The 26,621-nt window shown below is 38.2% G+C and overlaps 1 protein-coding gene across 1 annotated transcript in view; it reads right to left on the bottom strand.

Moving 5' to 3' along the window:
* Positions 1–266: 266 nt before the first annotated feature.
* The window catches only part of ATP1B3 (ATPase Na+/K+ transporting subunit beta 3), a 46,764-nt gene continuing 20,409 nt past the window's right edge, over positions 267–26,621 (bottom strand). The window contains exons 2-7 of the mRNA XM_086674431.1: positions 19,755–19,883; positions 14,349–14,456; positions 8,445–8,629; positions 6,229–6,279; positions 2,475–2,561; positions 267–936 (exon numbers count right to left, since the gene is read on the bottom strand). Coding sequence (XP_086530557.1) covers positions 763–936; positions 2,475–2,561; positions 6,229–6,279; positions 8,445–8,629; positions 14,349–14,456; positions 19,755–19,883 — 734 coding nt within the window. The 3' untranslated portion in view covers positions 267–762. The remainder of the gene's footprint in view (positions 937–2,474; positions 2,562–6,228; positions 6,280–8,444; positions 8,630–14,348; positions 14,457–19,754; positions 19,884–26,621) is intronic.

Raw genomic sequence — 26,621 nt, 5'->3', positions numbered from 1 at the left:
ATATTTCACAAACTATTGTACAATTTAAATCATATGAATTTAACTCCATAAAAAATTAGGTGCATATTCATAGTGGCTAACTTAAAAATGCTGTTTCATCTATGGTCTACAATACTTGATAAGAGATTTTAGTTCCAGCACTAAAAATAAACCCATCAGTATATATATATTTTTTACATGTTTTACAACAGAAAGTTTGTGCTCTTAATCAAAAAGATCCACAGACTAATTCAGCATGTAAAAAATAATTTTACAAAACATCCAAGTCAACCTTTCAAATCCACTTTTATTTTCTTTTTTCCTCCTCACAGAAGTTTTCCTCACACCACATTTCTTGCAGCTATGAAAGTCACTTGATGTTGTTCAGGTACCATTTTATCCCTACAACTTTGCTGGCATCAAAATAGGAAGTTAACCAGTGTTAAATCTATAAAATATTTACATAGCACAGCACATTAAGCTTTAGACACTTGGCAATTAAACCACATAAAAATAAGCCCCCTGTACTACATGTTCAGAATCGGTGTTCATGGTCCCTATCTGGCGACTGTACACTGGTTCAAGAGGCAGCAGAGGCAACAGGCAGTTACTTCAGAGGACACCGAACACTATGATCTGGAAGCATGTTAGGATGTTACCCCAGTGTCATGCACCACCCCACCTTTCTCCAAGGTGGTCTCAAAATTCTAGAATGGCAGGTCCAGCTGATACAAAACGAAGACAGACAACACGACATTTACTCTGTGGAGATCCTAACTCCTACTATGCACGTGCTGTGATTTTGAACACAACTCGTCCCAAAAACTTGTCACGATCATCCTGGTTTTTTAGGTTGGGTGATCCATCAATCTTGCATTCGACTGTTACTTCTTTTACGGCACTGCTGCTAGCATTAAAGGACACCTGGACAGCAACTAATGGCTGAAGATAACTCACCTGGCAAATAAAGGAAAACACATTAATTCAAATGCTACAGTAACTTCATGTACGTTCTGTGCCTTTTATCAGGCTTTAGATGTATCCCATAGGTTGTAATTTGGTTGTGTCAATCATGATCATTTTTTAGACATTCTCTATAATCTTGGTTTGAGTTTCTTCTTTCACCCAAGGACTACTCTACTGATTACCCAGATCTCCTATATCCTTACTACGGTTGCTGTATAATCTGATGCAAATATATTCCTAACTATATTACCATCACTGTGGTTTCTAGATACATTTCTTCACTGAAAGGAACTAGGGGGGCTGATTTCAGGACTGGGGCAGAGAAACTACAAGATGAATCTGGAATGTCTTACAGTGCTAGAAACAATCATGGAAGCATGTCTAAAGGACATAGGAACCAGCCTGAAGGTCTCTCACTGGCCAAATCTGGGACAATTTTAGCATCAAAATAAACAGAACAGATAATGAGTCCATGACAATATACAGATGGAAATAAATGGTGGCAAGAAGGTAAAGCTCTTTCTCAGAACAGAATGCCACCCTGTAAATGGAGAAAGGAAAAGATGGAATTAGAAAACATCTGGGAACCCAGGCAAGAATCAATACATGCTTCAAGTGAAGGGAGAAACAGAACTGTGTAGACTCTCCAATTACTCTCTCCACATAATATTTACTGATTACAAAAAAAAAAGCAAAAAAACACCGGGCTGATAACACCTTAATCTACTATCACCACTAATGTGACCAATCAATACCACATCCCTCCTGATATGCTAATTCCGAAAACATTTCTTCTGAGGCATTCTTGCAAAAAAATGTACATTTTACATTTTGATGTAAACTGACATTTAATCATGAAAAACATCAGACAAACTCAAGTTGAGGAATGTAAACAAAACAGGCCCCAAAAGGCCTGTGTTCATTTAAGAGTACAAGGGCATGAAACAGACTGAGGAACTGTTCCAGGTTACAGGTGACCAAAAATGTAACGGTGAGATATCCGGCACTGGGAAAACATTTTTTCTTTTGCAATAAAGGGCACTACTGGAACAACTAGTAAAATATTGACTAGGTCTGTAGATTGGATGACAGTCCTCTTGTCTTTAGGAAAATAAAACTTCAGCATTTAGGGCAAGAGGCACATGTTTCATTAGTCCCAAATGGTTTAGGAAAAAAATTACAGAGACTGGAAAGACAAATGAGGTAAAATACTAACATGTGGGAAATCTAGGTAAACGGTCTACAGAAATTCTTTGTACTATTCTATCCGTTTTGTTTTTTCACCTCTGTATACTCTCTAAGCAAATTCTTAACGAAAGAGAAAATGATATTTTGAAAATTTATCGTAAGTCTTACGTTTTGAACTGTAGATTGGCGGTGGGGAACCTCTACTTGGCATCACCATTTGAAGACCAGAATAGAAGATACACAAATTACACAGAACATGTGTCTGCCGACAAGTGATATTTTAGTACAGATGTACCAATTTCCCAAGAGTCACAACCACTTATGAACTTCTAAGTACTTACATGCAGTTTTTTCCCATAATATGGAAAATATTTTAAATCTATAGCTCCATTGGGAGGATAAGTTGATAGAGCTGCTGTGTTTTCACTCTAAAGTAGAAAACAAAAGAAACCCCTTTTTAGGTCACAAAAACCAAAATGTATATTAAGGCAGTATCAATTATAAACAGTATGATGATGTTACAATGCTATCCCAACTGCATTAATTACAAGTGTATTTTTGAGAACAGATGTGCTAATCTTGATTTAAATCCTTGGACATAAACTATCCTGATTCTTTTTACATTTCCTGATAGACCCTACATGCTGTTCCATGAGAGTCCCTTCTAACTCACAGCCCAACATCTATTCATACACTGTCTTAAAATCTTACCTGCCTCTAACTACTAAAATGCCACTTCTCCAGCCACTGACAGCAGGAAGGCACCAGTCTGTATGGACCAGTGTATTCCTGAAATGACTTAAAATACTGTGCTTCCACACTGTAGAATGTGTGGCTGGCCTAGGAGGCAGCAGGTCCGAAAGTTTTCCGTGCTTAGTAATGGTAACCAGAAGGGTAAACTATGATGCAAGTGACAAAAGTCTTCTCAACCAATTTAAATACCTTTGAATTTATGAGCACGTGTAAATCAAAGTACTGAAATTACTGGAATTATATTCCATGTACTTAAACTAATAAACATGACATACAATATACAAGTTAATCCTTCACAATCCAACTCATGATGATATCTCTATTATCATCTCTTCTTGATAGAGAATTCTCAAGTAACACATTCTGAATAGGACTAATTTTAATGAGTAACTTTAACACACAATGAGTAGATGACATGGACTAAAATCAGTGGAAGTTTACTAAGCGCTAATTAAAATATTAGAAAATGCTTGCATCCTAATTTCTATTTTGTAAAGCACACAGGAAACACTATAGCAAAACTAAGAATCTCCTCTAAGGAGAAGTCCTACTCTGCTTCTCTATCACGAGTAGCACGTGTGAGGAACAAGTGACAAAGCAAGACGGCACAAAGCACAGAGTGATGCTACCCCACAGAAGCTGACAAGGCTAAGAGAAACAGTAAAAACCATGTTTAGTCACCACATTTTTACTCTATAATTAAAAAATAATCACTGTGATGAGTGCCCTTCTGTACTAATTGTTTAACCTATTTTCTCTTAATACATGAGCCTACTTCACAGAAACAGAGATGTTCCCCAACACATAAAGGAGGTTTTCTTTGGGTTATAGTTTACTGAGCTGGAAATTCCAGCCAGACACCACACTTAACTTACACTGACCTCATTTAGGTCCAACACCCTTAAGTGGGCAGGATCAGTTACAAAGAGGGGAACCGAGGCTCAGTTAAGAGGACATGCTCAAGATCACCCAGGGTGACTCTTCATTGTTCTCTTGGTTTGTACCAAAAACATAACATTGGCAGGCTTTTATTTAAACTTGTACTTTTTATACCTTCTGTTAAAATAAACATTTAGAAATTATGCATATCTGAATACTGAGATACTTAGGGTGAAGCATACATGTCACAGTTTTCTAAGTATATGAATGACATCATATTAGAAACTAGGAGCAACTGACAGTCACTAAGTTCCACTGAAAACAAAGTTTTAAAATCACATTTTTTTATACAGTCGCCACCCTTAAAAGACTTGAAGAACACAAATTGGAAATGGGTAGGCATTTACCTTTTTCTTCTGCATTTTTCTATATTAATAGGATTTATTTTTATAGAAAAAATTGAAAAAATGACAAAAGGAATATTCCATCTTTTGTAGGAACCATCTTTTAAATGCTCAAGAGCATGTTGTCCTCAATATTTCAGTATTTTCAGAACTCTTACATAAATGCAATTAAAGCAGATCAAATTTAAGAGTACAAGATACAAGACAAATATAATGGAAAACAGCAACTATGATGATGTGCAATAAATGCGGCCATCTGCCCTACAGAACCACCTCTAAAATGTACGCACCCCACCTATTACTCCTTTGTGACTAACCTAGGAGTACTAGGCAAAATTTTACAAGCTTTCTAAAAACAAAAATATTCTACAACTCAATTAACAAAATCCCCATCTAGTTTATGTACTTTACACATAACTCTTGAAAGCAAAAGGGACAACAAACTGAAATCTGAGTCATTAGACCAGGATTTTTCATTAACATTTCCACCAACTATTCTAGAAGCAAAGGATATCCAATAGATAGAAGTCCAGTTTAAACCCTAAGGGAACAGTTACATGGAGTTGTTTACACTGCCCAAAGGTTCACAAAATTGAAATCTTAGGAAAGAAGTTTACTAAAGCTTTTGGCCTTCTGGCCAAAATGTGCTTTCCTTTCTTAGTAGCGTTGGCCCCATAGAGCCCCTGCTCCAAGCTTATCAGTGTGGTCCACTCACACACAAAGGCAAAAGCTCCTGCGTCCAGATACACAGTCCTATGTGGTCACGAAAGTAGCACATCTAACCTGGCCAGAGCCTGGCACCTGAGCCTCAGAAACTTCCTACTTGGAAAGCTTGCAAGCAAGAACAGAATAGTTGCTTTTTCTAAATGTATCTCATAGCCATAATGCTTCCTTTTCATCTTAAGAGATACTAGCATATGCTTACTTCATTTTCAGCAGGATTTATCAAGAAAAGCTCAGCTTAGATGTAGCATCTGGTTGTAAGCAGCATACTGACTGAGCTATGTTAGTATAAGGAGGTAAAGGGAACTGCCGAGGATTCACACACTTATACTTCAACCCAGATGAGAAGCCACAAACTTTCTGGCTTTTTATTCTAGTCTAAATAGTGAATACTCAAAAGAAGTAAGGATACTCTAAAGCAGAAATTCTCAAAGCATGAGCCCCAGACCATCGGCATCACCATCACCTGGAAACTTGAGTTAGAAATGCCAAGTTTGGGCCTCACCCCAACACTAGGGAGTCAGAAACTTTGGGAATGGGACCCAAAACGTCCTCCAAGTGATTCTGATGCATGAATGAATTTGAGAACCACGGAGCAAGAGATTTCTGCCCACATAAGAAATCCATTCAAGGCGAAAAGGAATATAATTTTCTTCACAAACAACTTGAGAAGTGATTTCAAAGTAACATTTCAAGTAAAATACCTTTGACATAGATTTAGAGCTGGAATGCTAATATTTTGCACAACAATAAAATTAAATGTAGAACTTTACATTTCTCCTTAGAACTCTTACCCATCAATTTACATATTTGTCTTAGTTGCACTTGCAGCATGGAGAGAAAACAAAAGAAGTTATGAGATGAAAACTTCACAGCACTCTGGAAGAAAATAAAATAGGGGTAGGAGAGAAAAATACTGCCTCCACCTTAAGGAAAATGTATCCTGTTTCCTGAAATCTCAGATGCCATTGATGTACACCGATTTATGTACTATTAAGATAGAAAAAACTCTTATGATACAGTATTAAGATGCAATTAACTATAAGGCCATCCCCGATTTCAGTGTTATTAAGCTAGAAAAAAGTGATCTCAGAATCAATGAAAGATGGTATATGCAAAGGCAGTGTCTGTGAAATCAATGCTCATGGAAAACACGTCTTTAGGAATTATCATTTGCAAGTAGAGAAGGGCTCTACACCCAAAGTTCGGTGGAATTTTATTCTTCTAAGATTGGCACTACAGAGGACTTTCAAAAAGGGACAGGAAGAAAAAACAATGACTAAGACTCACAGACTTTTAAAATATTCAGATATACTAAAGCTTTTTGAATACTAACCTTTGAAATACATTCTATCCTTGGTTCTCCTTGAGGCTTTAATCCAATTATCTAAGGAAAAGAAAAACTAATTGAAACATCACAAATGTATATGAAAGAACCTCCTGCGTTGTTGCTAGGGACCCAGAGATGGAAGGGTTGAGATGCATATCAACTCTAGGTATTAAAACCCTATTACATCTGCCTTTTACTCTTGTGTAGAGGATTACAATGGACTTTTTAATATAATAATCTTACCAATTTGCTGTCTTATTGTATTGGGGCAGTGCAGAAAATAAATCAGTTCCTGAATAAAACACAGTATTGCACTTTGCTACCCTTAAACCAAGAAGCAAACAGAAACTTTTAATGCAAATGTAAGAATTGCAGAAGCACAATAAAACTGTTTTTCACGAAACTGTATTAGGTCAAACCCTCAACATTTGTTTCCATAAAGCTTGCATGGAGCCTTACCGTATTTCCCATCGATCTATTCCACAAAAATGCATACACTGGGGTGAATCCCATTTTAAGACACAGTACCATTCAGTTCCACGTAATAAAGCTACTTTCATGTATGTAGCTGATATAACTAACTCTGAATGGCAATAGATATTTATTTTGTGGGAGGATCTTTTTATGTTTTGAAGTTATATTCATTTTACATGTGAATGCCTGTAAATGTAAATATTCCTCCCAAGAGGTAAGTATTATGGAACCTAAATAATATCAACATCTTTAACTATCGTTGCCTATGTGAGGACTTTGGAACAAACTCTACTGGGATTAAATCCCCTGCTACACTCAGCATGCATAGCTCATGAATGATCCATACTTGAGCTTGATGTTGTCATCTTGTCATGCCCTGTAAAGCCATGTCCCATCAGCCAAGTATAATCTCAGACCCTCTGCATTCAAAGAGGACATACTGAAAGAGAAAAACAAGCTTGGAAGGTTGGTCCTGTAGGAGAAGGAACTGGAACTTCTCTTGGCTTTATACTCGGAATAGATTTTCCAGGAATCTAGACTTTATGAAGATATTCACTTCTGGAAGGCTGGGATTCTAAAAGGCATTTCTGTTAAGGTAAATACATTTACTTCATCTTACAAGCTAGACTGTCAAGTTTCCCATTACTCTTGGCTTATTTGGTTAACTTTAATTTAATGAAGTCTTGCTGAAACATCCGACTATAATTATTCTTGAGTACCTACTATGTGTCAGGCAATGTTTCAGAACGATCTCTAGAGTACGATGGGATAATTAGGAACTTGTCGTTGTCCATGTGGGGAAAGGAGGAGAGACCGGAGGGGTGTCAGTCTGGGTACATCAGGGTTTAGCTGGCTCTTCCTATAGGAAACACTTTATTTAGCAGTGCCAAGAGATGGTAGCAATTGGCTTATCAAGGGTAACTTTAGTGATAAACTCATGATCTTGAGAGGTCTCCACCTGTTTAAGAAACTGCCTTTTCTTGGAGTAAATGATCAGGAATAACCTCATTCTTCAAGGGAGACCTTGCAGGCCTCAATAGGGTAACTGTGTCAGAACACAGCTCTGCAATACAATATTTATAGAGCAGAAAGGTACAGGGGTTAGAGATCACTTATTACATAAGAAAAGCATCTTCTTTTGCACAATGACTCCCAGGTCATACTTACACACAGAGAAGCTAATGAGCTTCAAAATTTTCTAATGGCTATATAATTCAGGAACATCTTCTGGACACCAAAGCAAAATGCTACTACTTTGGTTACAACTGTAACACCCCACTGAGCTCATTATAATGCAATTTTATTTGTATCTCTACTTTTTAATTATATGTACATACACTATAAAACTATGCTTTGCTACTAAATATTCAAAGTTTAAACTAAAGCCTAATAGATTCTCAATGGAATTTTAAATTTATAACCGAACTCAAAGATGATTCAAAGATGAGCACTGCACGTTAATAAAACCATGCTTTATGTATGACAACCAGAATACCTGCCCCTTGACGCATTAACCCATGCCTAAATGCATGTAACTAAAAAGGGAAAAGCGTAAGTTGTTTTACTTCCCTAATCCATGATTGATTTAATAAACCAGTCTTGGTTTTTGCTGTATTCACTTTCTAAAGGTCAATTAATATCACTGCTAACCTTTTATGCAAGTTACCTCTAAATGAGAAAAAAACAGTTCCAAGCTACTCAATAGAGGATATTAGAAAAAAAGCAGCAGCAGCAATATAGGTACATACTCTGTTCATTTTCACAAGAATACAAGGATTTCCTCTGGAGTAGCCAAACTCTGGATCATCCACACCACTGCACGCTTCAAGTAAGGCAACAGGAAACTGACATGCATGATAAATTGGACCCTTCTGTACAAAAAGCACTCGGTCAGGACAAGCTGTGAGATTCTTCTGTTCTTCTAAATCATATGCTAAAAAGAAAACATATGCGTATATAGATCAGCTAGAAATAGATCTTAAATACAACTAGGAACACATCATCCTTTGGACAACACTCTTCAAAAACAAAAAGAACATGCTAATTACCATATTATTATTCCAGGTAAAGAATGTTAAGTTTGTCCAACTTTTAACAGATTTACTAAGCTGTAACACTTCAGATGTTTACTGCATTCAACAATAACAAACTGGATTACAGATCAATGTCTTCTGTTACCATCAGGTGGCGCCAGCCATGACTATTGCATTATCTGAAAGCTCATGGCGCAAAAAGATGACAACCTATAAACTTGTCCAATCACTATGCTGTACACCTGAAACTAATGTAACATTATGTGTAAACTATACACCAAATTAAAAAGAAAGGTGAGAACATAAAAAGGCATTGCCACTTCTCCCCCTATGGAATTTACAATGTAACAGGGAAAACACACAATTTTAACTGAAGGAAGGGCCTGCAGACACAGAGTGCTATGGAATGCTCTTCAGCAGGGACTACAACAAAGCTGAGCATCAAAGGTACCTGTGAGTTAATATTAAGTTAGAGGTAACATCTTAGATAAACTCAGTGATAAAGGGGTAAAATGGTTACAATTTGGAGATGGGGAAGAAAGGAGAGGGAGAGACACACGATGGTTTTTCTGCTGTTTGCTCCACACTGGCACAGTATTAGGCAAAATTGGCACAACAGTGAGCAAACCTGACGTGGTCCCTGCCCTCAATGAGTGTGTTTATTGAAAGATACTAATAAATAGTTAAGATCTACCACAGTGCCTCAATAAGAACTGTTGGTGTGTGGGTACAACTGGTACCAGAAAAAGGTCACTTAAAATGAATTCAACCAAAACAGGAACAAAAATTGCAAAGTAAATGTATTTACAAGAAAGTGCAGATCTTTACTTTGGGGGAAAAATTGTCAAAAATCTTTAGTTTCATCTTATATATATAAAAAATTAGATGATAATTGGAATTATGTACTCATTTAAAAGAATGATTCAAATATTTGGGAGGTGGGGTAAACTTTTATAACACAAGAGGTACCTATCATATGACATTCATCACTTTTTGACTCTGGTGGCACAATCATAAAGATCATTTTGCAAGAGATATTCAAGGCTTTCACCAATTTTCCCCACGGGCTTTTACTGCATACACTTTTTGGTAATATATCCATTCGTTCAGTGACCACTTTTGTATTAATTGTGCCATGTTCTACTTCCATAGAAAACCACAATGCAGGGGGTTGTATGATGGTCACATTATGAAGAGCCCCCTACCCCCAAGTCCAAGGTATAATGGGGACACAGACAGGTCACTGACCCCAGACAGAGTAACCAAAGAGCCCTATACACCCGAGCAAAGTCTAAAATAAGAAAAAGGTCAATGAGTGGGTGTGTCTATAAAGACCTAAAAGTAAAGAGGTAATTTGAACAGAATGAAACTTCAAATTGTAAGCAGTATCTATTAGAAAAAAGAAGACAATGTATCTTTTAACCAGAGATGGTACACTTTAACAGGAGAAAGGCTTTCCTAAAACTCAGCAATGACAACTGAAAAAGTAGAAAATGAGAGAAAAACAAGAGATGTAAGAGCCAACTAAGAGAACAGTTCTAGAAAGAACCAGAAAACTGAGTTGTGGAAATGATCAAAGTAATTAATAGAAGGTAATTTCTGTGAAATTATTTTTGAAAGATAATAATTTATTAACCTAAGCCTTCATCCTGAAAGATCTCCATCAAGTTCCCAGTAAAGTTCTATTTTATTTTTTAAGTTTAGAGAGAGGGAGACAGAGAATCCCAAGCAGGCTCCACACTGTCAGCACACAGCCACATGTAGGGTTCAAACCCATGAACTGTGAGACAGTGAAATCCAGAGTCAGATGTTTAACACTGAGCCACCCCAGGTGCCCCCCAGTAAAGTGGTATTTTAAAGACTGAAACTAAAGTAAATTTTAGAACCCCAAGGAAATACATATAAAAACAAAGTAAAAATCCAGCCTTGGGGAGGAGAAAAAGGCAATACAAAGTAACTAAAATTCTAGATGCAGCTAAACTACCACCTATAAATGCAGACTGAGGTCATTTTCAGAAATGAAAGGACTCAAAATTTACATTTCATGTATCTTTTCTTATGAAGTTGAGAATAAATATACTCCACCAAAACTAGGCAGTAAATTAAGAAAAAAGGCAGAAGCCAAGAAACAGTGGATCCAGCTAAAGTGATTAAAAAAAAAAAAGAGTCCCAAAATGACAGCTGTATAGTAAAGTTCTAAACAGTTACTAGTACAGACTATGGCAGGAAGGGAAAAGCTCTAAAGAGTTTTCCAGGGAAAAAAAAAAAAAAAAAAAAAAGGACTTAAGAGGGTACCTCAAATAACAGTGTGCAAATAAGGGAGCAAGAAGAGTGTCTATAGATGATGGAATAAGACATAAAGATTAAGTATAGAAAGGCAACCAATAGCAAAACTAAAAATAATAATTACTAAACTGGGTTGTAGGGTGGAGTGTCTGAGGCATGTGAAGTAAATGCTCATCTGTCATGGCAGGAAGTAAAGACAATATATAAAAGTGATAAATCAACAGCTAGAAGGAAAGTATAACAGAAATACAGAAAAAATACCGTAAGAGAAATTTCAAGAGCATGAAGTTCTTTCCTGTTGAACATGTATCCAGAATCAAATTACTCACAACCTATAAAGGTTTAAAAAAAAAAAGGGGGGGAGGGCCTGGGTGGCTCAGTCGGTTGAGAGTCCGACTTCAGCTCAGGTCACGATCTCACAATTGGTGAGTTCGAGCCCTGAGTTGGGCTCTGTGGTGACAGCTCAGAGCCTGAAGCCTACTTCCAATTCTGTCTGTCTGTCTCTCTCTCTGCCCCTCTCCTGCTCTCTGTGTCTTAAAAATAAATAAAGGTTAAAAAAAACATTTACAGCCTCCATTGCTTCCTTTCTTGCCAAGCCACCATTCTACTCATCTGGTTAGTGTAATGGCCTCCTGACTAGCTTCCCTGTACCCTTCAACCCACAGTCTCAAAAAAGCAGCCTGAGTGATCCTTTAAAAGTTGGGAGTGAGATGATGTTATTCCCTGCTTAAAAACCTCCCACTTGGTCAGTGTAAAAACCAAAGAACTTAGTGATGGCCTCTAAGGACCCACACAACCCATCCTTTACTTCCCTAACTTCCTAAAACTCTTGCCCTGGCTCACTCCATCCAGCTCCTCCAGCTTTCCTGATAAACCCTGAATGTGCTGGGCATTATAAATAAGCTTCAGGTCAGTTCCCTCATCTTGATATCCTCCTTAGGGGCCCCCTTCCATGAGGCCTCCTGGACCTCCCTGTTCAAAACTAAAACCCTTCCCATCTCCGTTCTCTGCTTCATGTTTCTCCCCAGCACTCATCACCTTCCTGTACACCACTGGACTACAAGCTCCATGAACACACATTTTTTTCCTGTGTTCACTGATTAAACTTCAAAGAGTGCGTGACATAAAGACAGCCTTGAAAAAATATTTGTCGAGGAAATTAAAAGGACTGCAGCTAGAAAAGAGTAGGGCAGGAAACTGTTTTCATTACAGAACTTTCTTTACTATTTGATTTTTAAGCCATGGATTATACGCTCACTAAAACATCCTTAAAGAACTATCAAGGAAAGATTTAGAAAGTCAAGTGGATGGTGTAGGATTGAGGTTTTTGATTTAAGATAGGAAGTTGAGGAATTCTGCATGCTGACAAGAAGGATCCAATAAAGAGAGGCTAAATATACAGGAAAAGGAGAGTAAACAATGCTTCCAAGACCATGGAAGAGGAAGAGATCCAAAGCAGGACCGGTACAAGTGGCCTATGCAAGGAAGGGCCTCAGAGCAAGAGAAATATCACACACAAAATGGCTGTAACTGTAGGTTGGCTTTTCTAGTAATGAGGAAACTGCAGGAGTTCCCATCTGAGTCCTTCCATTACTTTTTGAAGCAGGGAAGCAAGTTATATGAAGTGAGTTCTATATAGAGGAAAAGGGTTAGAGGTTTGAATAGAAATTGGAAATAATCCTCTAAGAATTATCCAGAGAAATTCAGCAGGATTGCCAGGAAATATTTGAGGGAGGTGGTCAAGTATTCGCAGTGCTAAATAGTCCCATGGAAAGCCTTCAGCAGCCTGCTCGGGACAGGCTCAAAGGAAGGGCCTTCATTCAGGAATTATATGGTTTCATCTAGGAGAACTATGTGGCTTCATCCATGTGCATTTTATGACAGACTGACAGGCAAAGGATTTTAGAGTACTGGCAAAACTGAAAGTGAAATGAAAAACCATGGAATTAATAAGCTTAGTAAAAAGGGAAGTTAGGGAGAAGAGGATGGGACAAAATAAAAGGGTCAGTGAAGTGGAAGTCCCAATGAGGTAGAATAGTGAGGGAAAGTTAAACAATTAAACTACAAGGTTGTGTCAGGAAAGCCTCAGTGATTTTGGCAATGGGGTCCTACGTGTTCTAAGGAATGAATGTAGATCTGGAAGAGGTGAGGTGATCATGAACCAACAGGCCAGGGCATGTGATGATTATTCATGTGAATGGTAACACCAAAGAGGTAGGCTAAACCAAACAGGAGGAAAACTGGGCTAGGACAACTATTAGAAAGCATTACAGACCGGCAACTCCAAAACCCACAGCAGATATGTATTTGGATGGGTTATTTATTTTCATTTTTTAAAAAAATGTTTATTTTTGAGAGAGACAGAGATAGAATGTGAGTGGGTTAGGGACAGAGAGAGAGAGGGAAGCAAAGAATCTGAAGCAGGCTCCGGGCTCTGAGCTGTCAGCACAGAGCCCGACGTGGGGCTGGAACCCACCAGCTGTGACATCATGACCTGAGCTGAAGTTGGATGCTCAAGTGACTGAGCCACCCAGGCACCCCTATTTATTTATTTATTTTAAATTAGAACATGAGTGGGGGAGAGAGGCAAAAGAAGAGAGAGAGAGAATCTTAGTAGGCTCCACACTGCTGTGGGGCTCAATCCCACAACCCTGGGATCATGACCTGAGACAAAATAACGATTCAGATGCTCAACCGACTAAGCCACCCAGGCACCCCTGGTTTTGTTCTATTTTTACGTTTACTTATTTATTTTGGTGTGTGTGAGAGAGAGACAGACACAGAGAATCCTAAGCAGGCTCAGTGCAGTTAGCACAGGGCTTGAACCCACAAACCGGGAGATCATGACCTTAGCCAAAATCAAGAATTGGATGCTTAACCAATTGAGCGACCCAGGCACCCCTGGTTTTGTTTTTAAATAACAAACATCATTCCTTGTTCCCTCCACAAGTAAGTACTACATTGGATTCAAAAGATCCAAATGCTTAGAGGCATTATTTTGTATAATTCAGTTTGCTTTATTAGTCAAATGCTTTTTAATGCAGATATAAATGTCATGTCTCAATAGATTTATTCATATACTTAATACAGAAAAGTCAAATTCAACTGCCCATTGAGCTTAGACCCCTATGTCTTTTCATAAGTTAGAATATTCTCATGACTAATTATAAAATGTACTTGCCAGTCCTCTCAGTTGACTGAGTTTAAGAGAAAAACAAAACAAAACAAAAGGTAAAACAGACTCTAAGAAAGAGGTTTCTAAAAGTAATCATTATTTGGTACCAGTTTCTCAGTACCTAAAATCTTTTACCTCACTCTAAGAAAAATACTTACGTTTTAGAAAGTTCCTAAGGTCTTCAGTGTACCTTTGATAGGACTCTGGATCAGACGCACTGAATGAATATTCCAATGCAGTTACTGGTTTTGGAAAAACCATAAGTCCTATACAGAGATAAAAGGGGGAAGATTAACTGCAGCAAATTCCCTTCTTTCTGCTTATTCTTATACCTAAGGGGCAGATCTCAGTAAATTACATGGACAACTGTGTTCATAGGTATGCTGAAATTATCAAGAACTTCTCAGTTGATTATGAAGGTACAGACATCTAAAATGAACAGAATTGGAAATCTGCAAAATCATCTCAGGCATTACCAATTAAAAACCTCCCTGAAATCTGATAATCTACAGTTAAATTATAATTGCTCTGTTCCTGATTTTAAAAGATGCAAATTTTACTTTTTACTTCCTACACTCATTTTTCTATCAAATATTTTTAGGTTTTGTCAATTTGCTATTAATCAGAAAAGTTTTAGCAAATCAGTCTCAGCACTTTAGTCATTCAAATTACAACTGTATGGAAACATACATAAAACTTTTTCAGTGGAAGAGGCCTATAAAATTTTAACTCTATGGTTGAATATTCTTCCTTCAATAATAAACACTGCTCTATAATTCAAATGTGGTTTTCACATATTGAATTTGGCATATAACCAACAATTTCATATCAAGTCAACACCCATGTATACAGAACATGTTGCATGAGTTTATGAAAAGAAAATGTAAGCGTATTTATCTGTAAGGAAACATAATCAGGCTTCCAACTTTAATGTACGCTTTCTTTGTTTTAAAAGCATCCGATCTAGATTATTAATTCAGCCTTGCACCCAGGCTTAAGAACAATCCTAACATTTTCACTAGCCTCTAAACATTTCCCATACCAAAGTTACTAGAGATGCTATGCCTTGCACTGAATCTGAAAATATACAAATGACAAGGGTTGTTTTAATTTCCATTAAAACTGCTGCTCACAGATCTCTAGTTCTTTTTTTGTTATTTTTTGTTTTTTTAAATAGTGTTAACTTTTAGATCAGATCCAGTTTCTTTTAAATCCTTGCCTGTATTGGTTTGCATTGATCTTGAGTTAAACTAGATGCAATGCTACCTAAATATGATGAAACAATGTTCCTAAATAGCAGAGCAAATCTTCTATATTCAACACAAAAGACCTCCCAATTAAACTCCCTATTCACTTACATAAACAAACCAGAGATCACTTGGATTTAGATAATCCCCTATGCCTGATTTTCCATCCACTGCAACATCTCTAGGCAAAAACTTTATGACTTCTTTTTTTTTTTAACTTTTTTTTTATTTATTTATTTTTTTTGGGACAGAGAGAGACAGAGCATGAACGGGGGAGGGGCAGAGAGAGAGGGAGACACAGAATCGGAAACAGGCTCCAGGCTCTGAGCCATCAGCCCAGAGCCCGACGTGGGGCTCGAACTCACGGACCGCGAGATCGTGACCTGGCTGAAGTCGGACGCTTAACCGACTGCGCCACCCAGGCGCCCCTTGACTTCTTATAAAAGTATTTAATGAATAATACATCTTACAGTCCAGTATATTAAATGACCATCTGTATATGTCTGAAATTGTTTGCTTTTATTTTTAAGGTTTTATAGCAGGAATAGGATATAATATCGTGCAAGTAAAAAAGTAAGAGAATCAAGGCAGCTTGCAAATAACTGTATTAAAAACCCCTAATTTTAAGAAAAACCCAACATAAAATATTCAGATTGCTAAAGAAATTTTACTTTAATTTTTTAAGTATTTATTTTATATGTAGGCACATATATTTTAAAGTTTATTTGAGAGACAGCACAAGTGAGAAAGGGGTAGAAAGGGAGAGAGAGAGAATCCCAAGCAGGCTCCACAGTCAGGGCAGAGCCCCACATGGAGCTCGAACTCACAAACCGTGAGATCATGACCTGAGCCAAAATCAAGAGTTGGATGCTTAACCGACTGAAGCCACCCAGATGTCCCTAAACTAAAGAAATTTTAAAGAAACACATGAAGATATCTGTGTTTTATACAAAAGATTACATTCCTTTACATGACTAATGGGTTTTTTTTTGATAGTGAGAGAGAGCACACACATGAGCAGGGAAGAGGGGCAGAGGAAAAGAGAGAAAGAGGGAATCTTAAGTAGGTGCCACACTTGGTGCAGAGCCCAACAGAGCTCGATCCCACCACCCTGGGATCATGACCTGAGCCAAAATCAAGAGCCTGGATGCTCCACTGACTGAGCCAACCAGGCACCCCTACATGACTGATTGTATTTATTTTGAGAGAGGGGAGAGAGAAAATCCCAAGCAGGCCCTGTGCTGTTCAGCAGGGAGCCCAATGTTTGGGCTTGATCTCATGAACCATGAGATCATAACCTAAGTCGAAAATCAAGAGTCAAACGCTTAATGGCTAAGCCACCCAGGTGCTCCTAAGGGATTTTTCAATGATTCAATTTGCAAAAACTTTAAGACATGAAAGTCTAAAACTGAATTTTTAAAAAAGATTTTTAGGGGCGCCTGGGTGGCGCAGTCGGTTAAGCGTCCGACTTCAGCCAGGTCACGATCTTGCGGTCCGTGAGTTTGAGCCCCGCATCGGGCTCTGGGCTGATGGCTCAGAGCCTGGAGCCTGTTTCCAATTCTGTGTCTCCCTCTCTCTCTGCCCCTCGCCCGTTCATGCTCTGTCTCTCTCTGTCCCAAAAATAAATAAACGTTGAAAAAAAAAATTTAAAAAAATAAAAAAGATTTTTATTTTATTATTTTTTTAAACACTCTCTCCAGCAAATTTTTTTTTAATGTTTATTTTTGAAGGACAGAGAGAGACACAGAGCATGAGCCAGGAAGGGGCAGAGAGAGAGGGAGACAGAATCCAAAGCAGGCTCCAGGCTGTGAGCTGTCAGCACAAAGCCTGATGTGGGGCTCGAACTCATGAACTGTGAGATCATGACCTGAACCGAAGTCGGATGCTCAACTGACTGAGCCACCCAGGTGCCCCAAGATTTTATTTTAAGTAATTTCTACACCTAAAGTGGGGCTTGACCTTACAACCCCAAAATGAAGACTCACATATTCTACCAACTGAGCCAGCTAGGTGCCCCTAAAACTGAACTTCTGATACCCATTACTTCTTAGACCTTGCCTAATAACGCTCTTGGAGCCCTAGTAACTTGCTATTTAACAACGTGTTTGAAACTCTTAAGTAAAAAACCAAAGCAGGCATGTACAGTACAGGTGGATTTTATACACGGTATGCTGAAGTCCTCCAAATAAAGTCTTATCTTACTCAAAATGAAGATCATCAATGGAATGCAAAAACTATAATAACTCCTCTATCACCTTACAATTTAAACCACTGGAATATGAGAATGTGTGCATACAATGTACATGTTTGTTGGGGTGTGATGGGCAGGGTTTATGTTATATGTATGTATATTTTATGTACCAATTTCAAACCAGCATTTATTTTACCGGGTAGAAACAATATTATGGAAATAATGTTATTTAAAAATAAAATTAAGGAGCTCCTGGGTGGCTCAGTCAGTTGGGCATCCGACTTCGGCTCGGGTCGTGATCTTGCGGTTTTTGAGTTCGAGCCCCACGTTGGGCTCTGTGTTGACAGCTCAGAGCCTGGAGCCTGCTTCAGATTCTGTGTCTCCTCCTCTCTCTGCCCCTCCCATGCTCACGCTCTGTCTCTGTCTGTCTCTCAATAATAAATAAACGTTAAAAAAAATTATTTTTAAATAAAAATAAAATATGGTCAATGCAAAAAAACCAGTGTATTAAATACTGCATATAATGCAGAACGTACAAGTAGGAAGAAAAAATATTATCCTTAATCCCTTTGTAAAGAGAATATTTTAACAAACTAATGTATATTCATCCAGTGTTATATATACATATGTATGTGTGTACATATATATTTATTTAAGGTAATGATAAGACTTTAAGTACTATAATATACTTATAAATAATTTTAAGGAACTTGGTTTGAAACTTGAATATATGGAACACATCTTATTGCTTATATTATTCATGCAATTGTAAACAGTTTATTTCTGAAATAGATCAGATCATGTTCACTGGTAATAAAGTCACACAACTTAGCAAGAAAAATTGTTATCTTAGGATTAGTCTAGGTAGAAGAAAATGCTACAATGAGAGGTGAGGGAAAATGAGTATGGAGTTAGTCTCTGATACTTGGTCAAATAAACTAAAAAAGAGAAAAGAGTGATTCCTGATGTTTACACAAATGTTAACAGCAAACCAAGGAAAAGTCATTAGAACAAAATGTTCAAGAAAAGATGGCTGGGGAAAGTGGTGTAGTCTGGCTGTTGATATGGCTCATAAATCCATACAATGAGCCAAGATCTAGTTCAGAGTTTGTCAACCTTAGCACTACTGACCTTTTGGGCTGGACAACTCTTTGTTGCAGGGGGCTGTCCTGTGCCTTGTAGGATGTTAAGCAACATCCCTGACCTCTGCTCATTAGCAGCATCTCTCGAGGTGTAACAATACAAACTGTCTCCAGATACAACCACAAGGCCCTTGGGGAGCAAATCACTGCTGGATGAGAACCACTGCTCCAAAAGGAAACATTCTACTACACTCGTCCCTTCACTGGCCTGCCTGCCCACCCTGCCTGCTGTCCAAATCCCAGTCCTCCATGAGAAGCCTGCCCTTCTCTAGTATCTCTAAAGGTTGTTCACGTTTTTGGGAATTATTTATACTGGAGTTCTGCACGTTGTTATATTCCTCTATAGAAAGTGCCAGCACCTTGAACGGCCATGTCCAATAACGAAGGTAAAGCTGGCATTCAAATTAGTGTTTCAGTTGAGATTTTCTTCTGTAGTGGACAACCCTGGAGAATATTTTTTCCTTAAGACAACAGAGAAGAATTGAACACAGTAACAGTATACTCATTTTATTCTCTGATGTATCATTATTTTTCTTACCACTTCCATATTAAGCCATTAAAACTATGAAGCTTTGTAAGACTGATGCTCTAGCCCAAGCTAGAGCTAAAATGTTTACTTTGTAAGTAAATTACTCAAGGCCAAGTGAAAATGCTATACAATATTCGCAAAAGCCATCCATTGACCATACTGATCAAATTTGGCTTCACTATAATTGTCAATATTCATTTCTGCTTATTCCTGGCAAAGGACTCAAGATTTATCAGCTCAGGTCTTTATATCACTACGTAAATAGAATAGGTTTTCAAATCAGTATGTAAATATAAAAGGTCTTTTTATCAGTATGTAAATATTTAACAACAAAAATCAAAATTTTCACATTACCTAACCCTAAGGCTTAACTTTTTACCTATGTAAAAAATTTACAGTGAAGAAAAAATATAACCAAATTTTGTTAAAAGCCACAATAACTGCAATATAATTACCTGGACTAGGAATCTGGTCACGGTATTTTGGAACCTCATCATTCAGAGTCTGAAGCATAGCCCACATTGTAAATGAGAAGAGTGCAGCCAGGAACCCATAAAAGACTAGGTAGAAGAGCAAGATCAAACCTGCAAAAGAAAATAAAACTTAGGAAATTTAGATACACACACACACAGTGCATATGTGTGGGGGTAATGGGAGGGCAGACACGTTAAAGAAACCAACTGTTGTAAAGCTAGGATTCCAAGCTTTGCCATGCACACAGCCAAATATCTCCATATTCAGAACAATACACATTTGCCCAAGCAAAGGGTATTTCAGCAGGCAGGACCCACCCATCCCATGACCCCTCATCTCCACTGATACTTTCAAGTACAGATAGCTTCTACAGATCATACTCTGGTTCAAGGTCAGAGCTTTAAAATTCTAGCACATGGGGAATGTCTCCCAAGATGGACTTGCTGTCCTATAGGAAGATAAAAGATGATTTCAGTGGAATAAAACCCCTATATGCACATATTCCTTTAAGTGGCAAACAGAAAGGAATTAGCACTTCAATCCCATATTTCACAATAGTTATTTGCATAAATTTAAGTTTTATAAAGTGAATGGACTTAACAGCCAGGAAATGTGCACAGAAGGCAAATCATGAAGATGGTATTCAATAAATGATGTTTAGGAAACACTAGTCAAGTGGAAGGCTCATGCAAAAGCAGTGATAGGACAAGTGACCCAACCAATGGGACTTCACAATTCTACTGCTAAGCACAAAGCAAGAATTGGCATAGCCAAGTTTCAACTTGGGGCTTAGTCTTTTTTTCCTTCAAAATCTGGAAACACTAAAACAGATCTATCCTAAGCCAGTGATTTATTTTAGGAACATCTAAAATCAATTACTTTTCTCAAATGTCCACATTCAAAGTTCCAACATCAGAAGAGTTCACCATGAAGATTACATATTAGTATATGTTGTTAAAGCCACACATTTACATTTAAGTGTTTAAAAATTGATCAAAGGATAATAAATCCCCAGATACAGCAATAGTGAGAAACACTAATTCCCCGGAGTTGAATTAACATCAGCTTTACTTCCTAGTCTTAATAACCTACTTGTTTGTTTGCCTGACTCTATCACCAGCAAAGGGGCTACAGCAGAGGTTCCTGACCTATAATTTAAGGACTCCTACCACCCCCAGGCAAGGATTACCTTCAGAGTTTGAGATTCTTATAATAATATATTTCTTAATATATCCATTTTCCTCCTCCCGGAAAAATGCTCTACAATGTTTTTCTGATTTTTAAAAGACTCCACAACCCCAAAACAGATTGTGCCGAAAACTAGATAATTTTTATTTCTTAAATGTGGGCAGGAGACTGGCCCCCTCCCTTCAAGTAAAGGGGAAAGAGTTAAAGCAATTTCATCTTAATCCACCCATCCTCCCTTGCCCCAATTACCAGCAGGCCAAAATAGGGAGCGAGAGAACAGAAGGAAGATAGGACAGCAGGAGGACCTTCAGATAGCATCACTATCCTACCACATACAGCAATCCTGTTGCAGAAAAAGAAAAGGAAGACCAATATCAAAGTAGTGCTCAATTTACTATACAGGGAAATGAAACACATGCAGAGTCCAAAAGCTAATTTAATAAGATATAGGAGAAAGGATTCTTTCAGATCTCGATGTTTATAGGAACAGATAAAATCCTGCATTCAACAGACCAGGGTTATGTTATTAATATTTATATAAATATATATATTTACATATATTTATACATTATAAAATAATATATAAAATACTATATTAAAATATTTAAAAAATATATAAAATGTAACAAGTGTAGACTGTTCCACACTCAATAAAACTACAAAAACAGGTGGAATGAGGCCATAGTAGTATGTTGACTGATGCAGTAAGTATGAAACTGGAGAAGTTTAAAACAAAAGTGGTAAGAGTTTAATTATTTAGCTGTGTTTTTAAGTCATCCCAAAATATTATACCATTTTCAAAATCTGATTTTCAATTTCCAGGAAAAATAATGTAAATGAAATTTATAAAAAGTTACAAAGCAAATAAACATAAAACAGACATTAACAAGCTATACCCAAACAGGCTTTCGAAAGAACCACTACACAATGAAAAAGAGTGTTGAAAGTTCCTATAAAGAGTTATGTTCATAAAATACACAAATTAAGAACCATGTCCCAAATCTGATGCCATATACTAGTGGCTATTAAGTCAATTTTGAATGTAGGGAGTGTAGAAACAAGAATATAGACGTGGTTTCCAGCACTAAAATGAGTTTTCTCTACTTGAATCTGTTCCTTTTGCCAAGACCCACACCTAATATTTAAAATTAATCTCTTATGAATATCATATATGAAGGATCACTCCCAAGGGTAGCAATACTTCATCAACTTTTTTTTTAATGTTTATTTATTTATTTTGAGAGAGAGTATGAGTGGCAGAGGGGCAGAGAGACAGGGAAAAAGAGAATCCGAAGCAGGATCCACACTGTCAGCACAGAGCCTGACGTGGGGCTTGGTCTCCCGAACTGTGAGATCATGACCTTAGCCGAAACCAAGTCTGACACTTAACCAACTGAACCACCCAGGTACCCCTACCTTTATCAACTTTTAACCTCTTTTCTCCTACTAAGAAAAATACCAGAAAAACACAAGTTGTCAATTACCGCTCTTATATATAGTTCCTTAGAGGCAGTTTGCTGATAGGCTTAGCAAACATACTGATGGGGATCAAATTGGAGGCACCCTAGTCAGTAATGGATGGTGCTGACATAATCTGTTCAGTGTGCCACGTCTGCCTCAGTTTTACTTAATGTAAGTAGGAAACAGCAAATGAAGCCTAAATAGTGCTTATTATACTACTGATATTTCCCAGCTTAAAATCCTTCAAGAATTTCCTTAAGTCATTAAGGAACAAAAGAAATTGGCATGCACTAAATTCTGAAGAAACATCAGCATTTTGAATAGTCTGAGGTCAAGAGAATTATAACCAAAGAGGTTTATTCAAAATAAATATCAGGGCACCTGGGTGGCTCAGTCAGTTAAACCTCTGACTTCAGCTCAGGTCATCATCTCACAGTTTGAGTTCGAGCCCCGTGTCAGGCTCTGAGCTGTCAGCACAGAGGTTCTGTGTCTCCCTCTCTCTCTCTTCTCCTCTCCTGCTCACGGTCTATGTCTGTCTCTCAAAACCGAATAAATGTTAAAAAAATTTTTAAATAAATATTAAATACCAAAAAGCTTCGTGTTGTAATTGGTATTTTTATATTATCATATTGTTCTAACAGCATATATAGAAGCACAACAAATGCTACTTCTGTACTTACACTCTTAGATCTAAGGGCACATTACAGAACTGTCAATGACTAAACTTCTACCCTTCTCTAACACAGGAACAGACTTTCCTCTGCTCTCATTTCTGTTCCTTGAGAAGCCCCAACTTTTAAATCCCTTTCTTCTCTCTCATTTTAATTTTGTTTAGGGGAAGGGTGACAGGACAGATGCAGCAGGAGGTTATGGAGCAGGGTGGGTATATGCACAGGCTATGCTAGAGTCAGACTTAGGCTCAAATCCTGGCCTGGCCACTTTTCTGCTGTGACCCTAGGCAAGTATCTACTCCCATACGAAAAAAAGGGGTGACGGTTGTACCTATCTAATTATTCACATTATAGAAAGGCAAGTAAAAGTCCAGATATTTGACAAAAGCAAACTTCACGGGGGAAAAAGGCCAACAACAAAACTAGAAATATTTTTGGAATGATACTGCAACTAGGCTTTAAGGCTAAATTTAAGGTTTAAATCTTAACCTAATCAATTGCATTTTACTCTAAAAAAAATGTTTTCATAAATGAGATTAATGTGGATTCTATAAAAGAAAACTAAACAGCAAAAAGCTGGCCAAGGTTTATTCTGTATCACCCAAGGGAAGGAGAAATAGGTCCTGACCGGCCACTTTGTTTCAACCCCGACGAGTGTTCAACAATCCAGTTCCAGCACTAACCACCCAGGGTAGCACAGACTCCACTAGCTTAGGGCATGGCCCTCCACAAGAATGCCCTTACTTCAGATGCCATCTGAATTTCTAACCAACTGGCTACCAATCTAGGAGATCTGCAATGCTCCCTCAGATTTCAGAATTGGCTACAATGACTCAGAACCCAGAAAGGGCTCTACTTAAGATTAGTTATAAAGGACACCCACACAAACAGAGAGGGGTCTGAGATGGAATGCAGTCTCTGACACCCAATCTTCCAGGAATGTTCTGGGAATCACCCTCCCAAAACATTAATCTGCTCCCAAACCTGGAAGCTCCACTAAGCTTCAGGGTCTAGAGTTTTTACTGGGGTTTTATTATGTGAGTGTGATTAAATCACTGGCCATGTAATTAAACCCAATCTCCAGCCCCCTCTTCTTCCCTCCCTTCAGTCAGGTTAGCTCAAAGTCCCAGCCCTCTAATCATAGGGTTGGTCTTTCTAAGGACCAGCCTCCAGGGAAGCTACTAAGGGGCCCACCAGGAGTCACTCTGCTAGCATAACATAGACACTCCAGTCTGGAATTCCAAGGGTTTTTCAAAACTCGAGGCACCTGGGAAAAGACCATAAAAATTCTTTATTCCACAATACCAGCACACATAACCTGGGCACAAGGGAGTTACTAGGCTTTATCAAGGCCTGAACATACATATCCTCTCAACACACTTTAAGACCATGTGATCTGATTCCCTAATTTCTGCAAACTTCCTAGTTACCTGATGGTACCCCAGCTACTACAAAGACTCCTCTCCTCAGAGTTCTGATGACTAGAAACTACTTCCTCTTTGTAAATAAATTAGCATTCTGTTCACAGTTAAAATTTTTTTTAAAGAGAGGCAAGTATAATAATAATAAAAAAACACAATGGCATAGAAAAGTGCAAGTTCAAAATCTTTTGTATATTTGAATTTTTAAAAGTGGCTTTTTATTGAGGTATAATTCACAGTCCATTCACCTGTGACTGGAATTGTTAGGTTTTATAGTAACTTAGATTAAGTACCAGACTGTTTTCCAAGGCAGCTGTACCATTCTACATTCTCACCAGCAGGGTTCCAATTTGTCCTCATTCTCCTCAGCACTTCTTGTCTTTTTATACAGCCATACTAGTAGGTGTGAAGTGGTATCTCATTGTGGGCTTAACTGGCATTTCTCTAATGGCTAATGATGTCGAGTATCTTTTCATGAGCTTATCAGCCATTGGTATGTTCTTTGGAGAACTGTGTATTTACATCCTGTATTACACCCATTTTTAAATTGGGTTATCTTTGGGGCGCCTGGGTGGCGCAGTCGGTTGAGCGTCCGACTTTGGCTAGGTCACGATCTCGCGGTCCGTGAGTTCGAGCCCCGCGTCGGGCTCTGGGCTGATGGCTCAGAGCCTGGAGCCTGTTTCCGATTCTGTGTCTCCCTCTCTCTCTGCCCCTCGCCCGTTCATGCTCTGTCTCTCTCTGTCCCAAAAATAAATAAACGTTGAAAAAAAATTAAAAAAAAATAAAATAAAATAAATTGGGTTATCTTTTTATTTGAGTTCTAAGGTTCTTTATATATAGTACAGATACAAGCCTCTCATCAGATATCTAACCGTTGACTCCAATTCTATGGGTTGCTTCTCGCTTTCATGATAGTGTCCTTTAAAGCAGAAAAATTGTTGGGGTGCCTCAGTTGGTTAAGCGTCTGACTTTGGCTCAGGTCATGATCTCACAATTCATGGGTTTGAGCCCCATGACCGGCTCTGTGCTGACAGCTTGGAGGCTGGAGCCTGCTTCAGACTCTGTGTCTCCCCTTCTCTCTGCCCCTCCCCCACTTGTGCTCTCTCTCTCTCTCAAAAATAAACATTTTAGAAACTTTTTTAAAAAGCATAAAAGTTCTAGGGGTGCCTGGGTGGCTCAGTCAGTTAAGCGTCCGACTTCGGCTCGGGTCATGATCCTACGTCTCGTGGGTTCAAGCCCCGCAACCGGCCCTGTGCTGACAGCTCAGAGCCTGGAGCCTGCTTCATGTTCTGTGTCTCCCTCTCTCTGCCCCTCCCCAACTTGCACTGTGTCTTTCTCTGTCACAAATAAATAAATAAACATTAAAAAAAAAAAAAAAGCAGAAAAGTTCTTAAATTTTTTAAAACTTAGAAATGTTATTTATATGTATATAAATACATATATTTATGTATTATCGCAAGCAAGTGAAGTTGGAGGTGGGAGGGGGGGCAGAGAGAATCCCAAGCAGGCTCTCCACTGCTCAATGTTGGTGAAATCATGATGACCTGAGCCAAAATCAAGAGTTAGATGCTTAACCGACTGAGCCACCCATGCACCCTGGAAAAGTTCTTAATCTTGACTAGTCTAATTCATCTATTTTTTTCTTTGGTTGTTTGTGTTTTTGGTGTCATATTTAAGATACCACTGCCTAGGGGCGCCTGGGTGGCTCAGTCGGTTAAGCATCCGACTTCGGCTCAGCTCATGATCTCACGGTCCATGAGTTCGAGCCCTGTGTCAGGCTCTGTGCTGACAGCTCAGAGCCTGGAGCCTATTTCCGATTCTGTGTCTCCCTCTCTCTCTGACCCTCCCCTGTTCATACTCTCTGTCTCAAAAATAAATAAACGTTAAAAAAAAAAAAAAAGAATGAAGAAAAAATAAAAGATACCACTGCCTAATCCAAAGTTATGAAGACGCGCATCTATGTTTTCTTCTAAGATTTTTTTTTAGCTCTTAGGTTTGGGTCTTTGATCTATTTTCAGTTCATTTTTGTATAAGGTATAACGAAGGGGTTCAATTTCATTGTTTTGCATGTGGATATCCAGTTTTCCCAGTACCACTTGTTCAAAAA

This window comes from Puma concolor, chromosome C2, assembly GCF_028749965.1.
Source record: "Puma concolor isolate L17-30 chromosome C2, mPumCon1.1.hap2, whole genome shotgun sequence".
Taxonomy (NCBI): Eukaryota; Metazoa; Chordata; class Mammalia; order Carnivora; family Felidae; genus Puma; species Puma concolor.
This window is presented reverse-complemented; position numbering and strand designations above follow the sequence as displayed.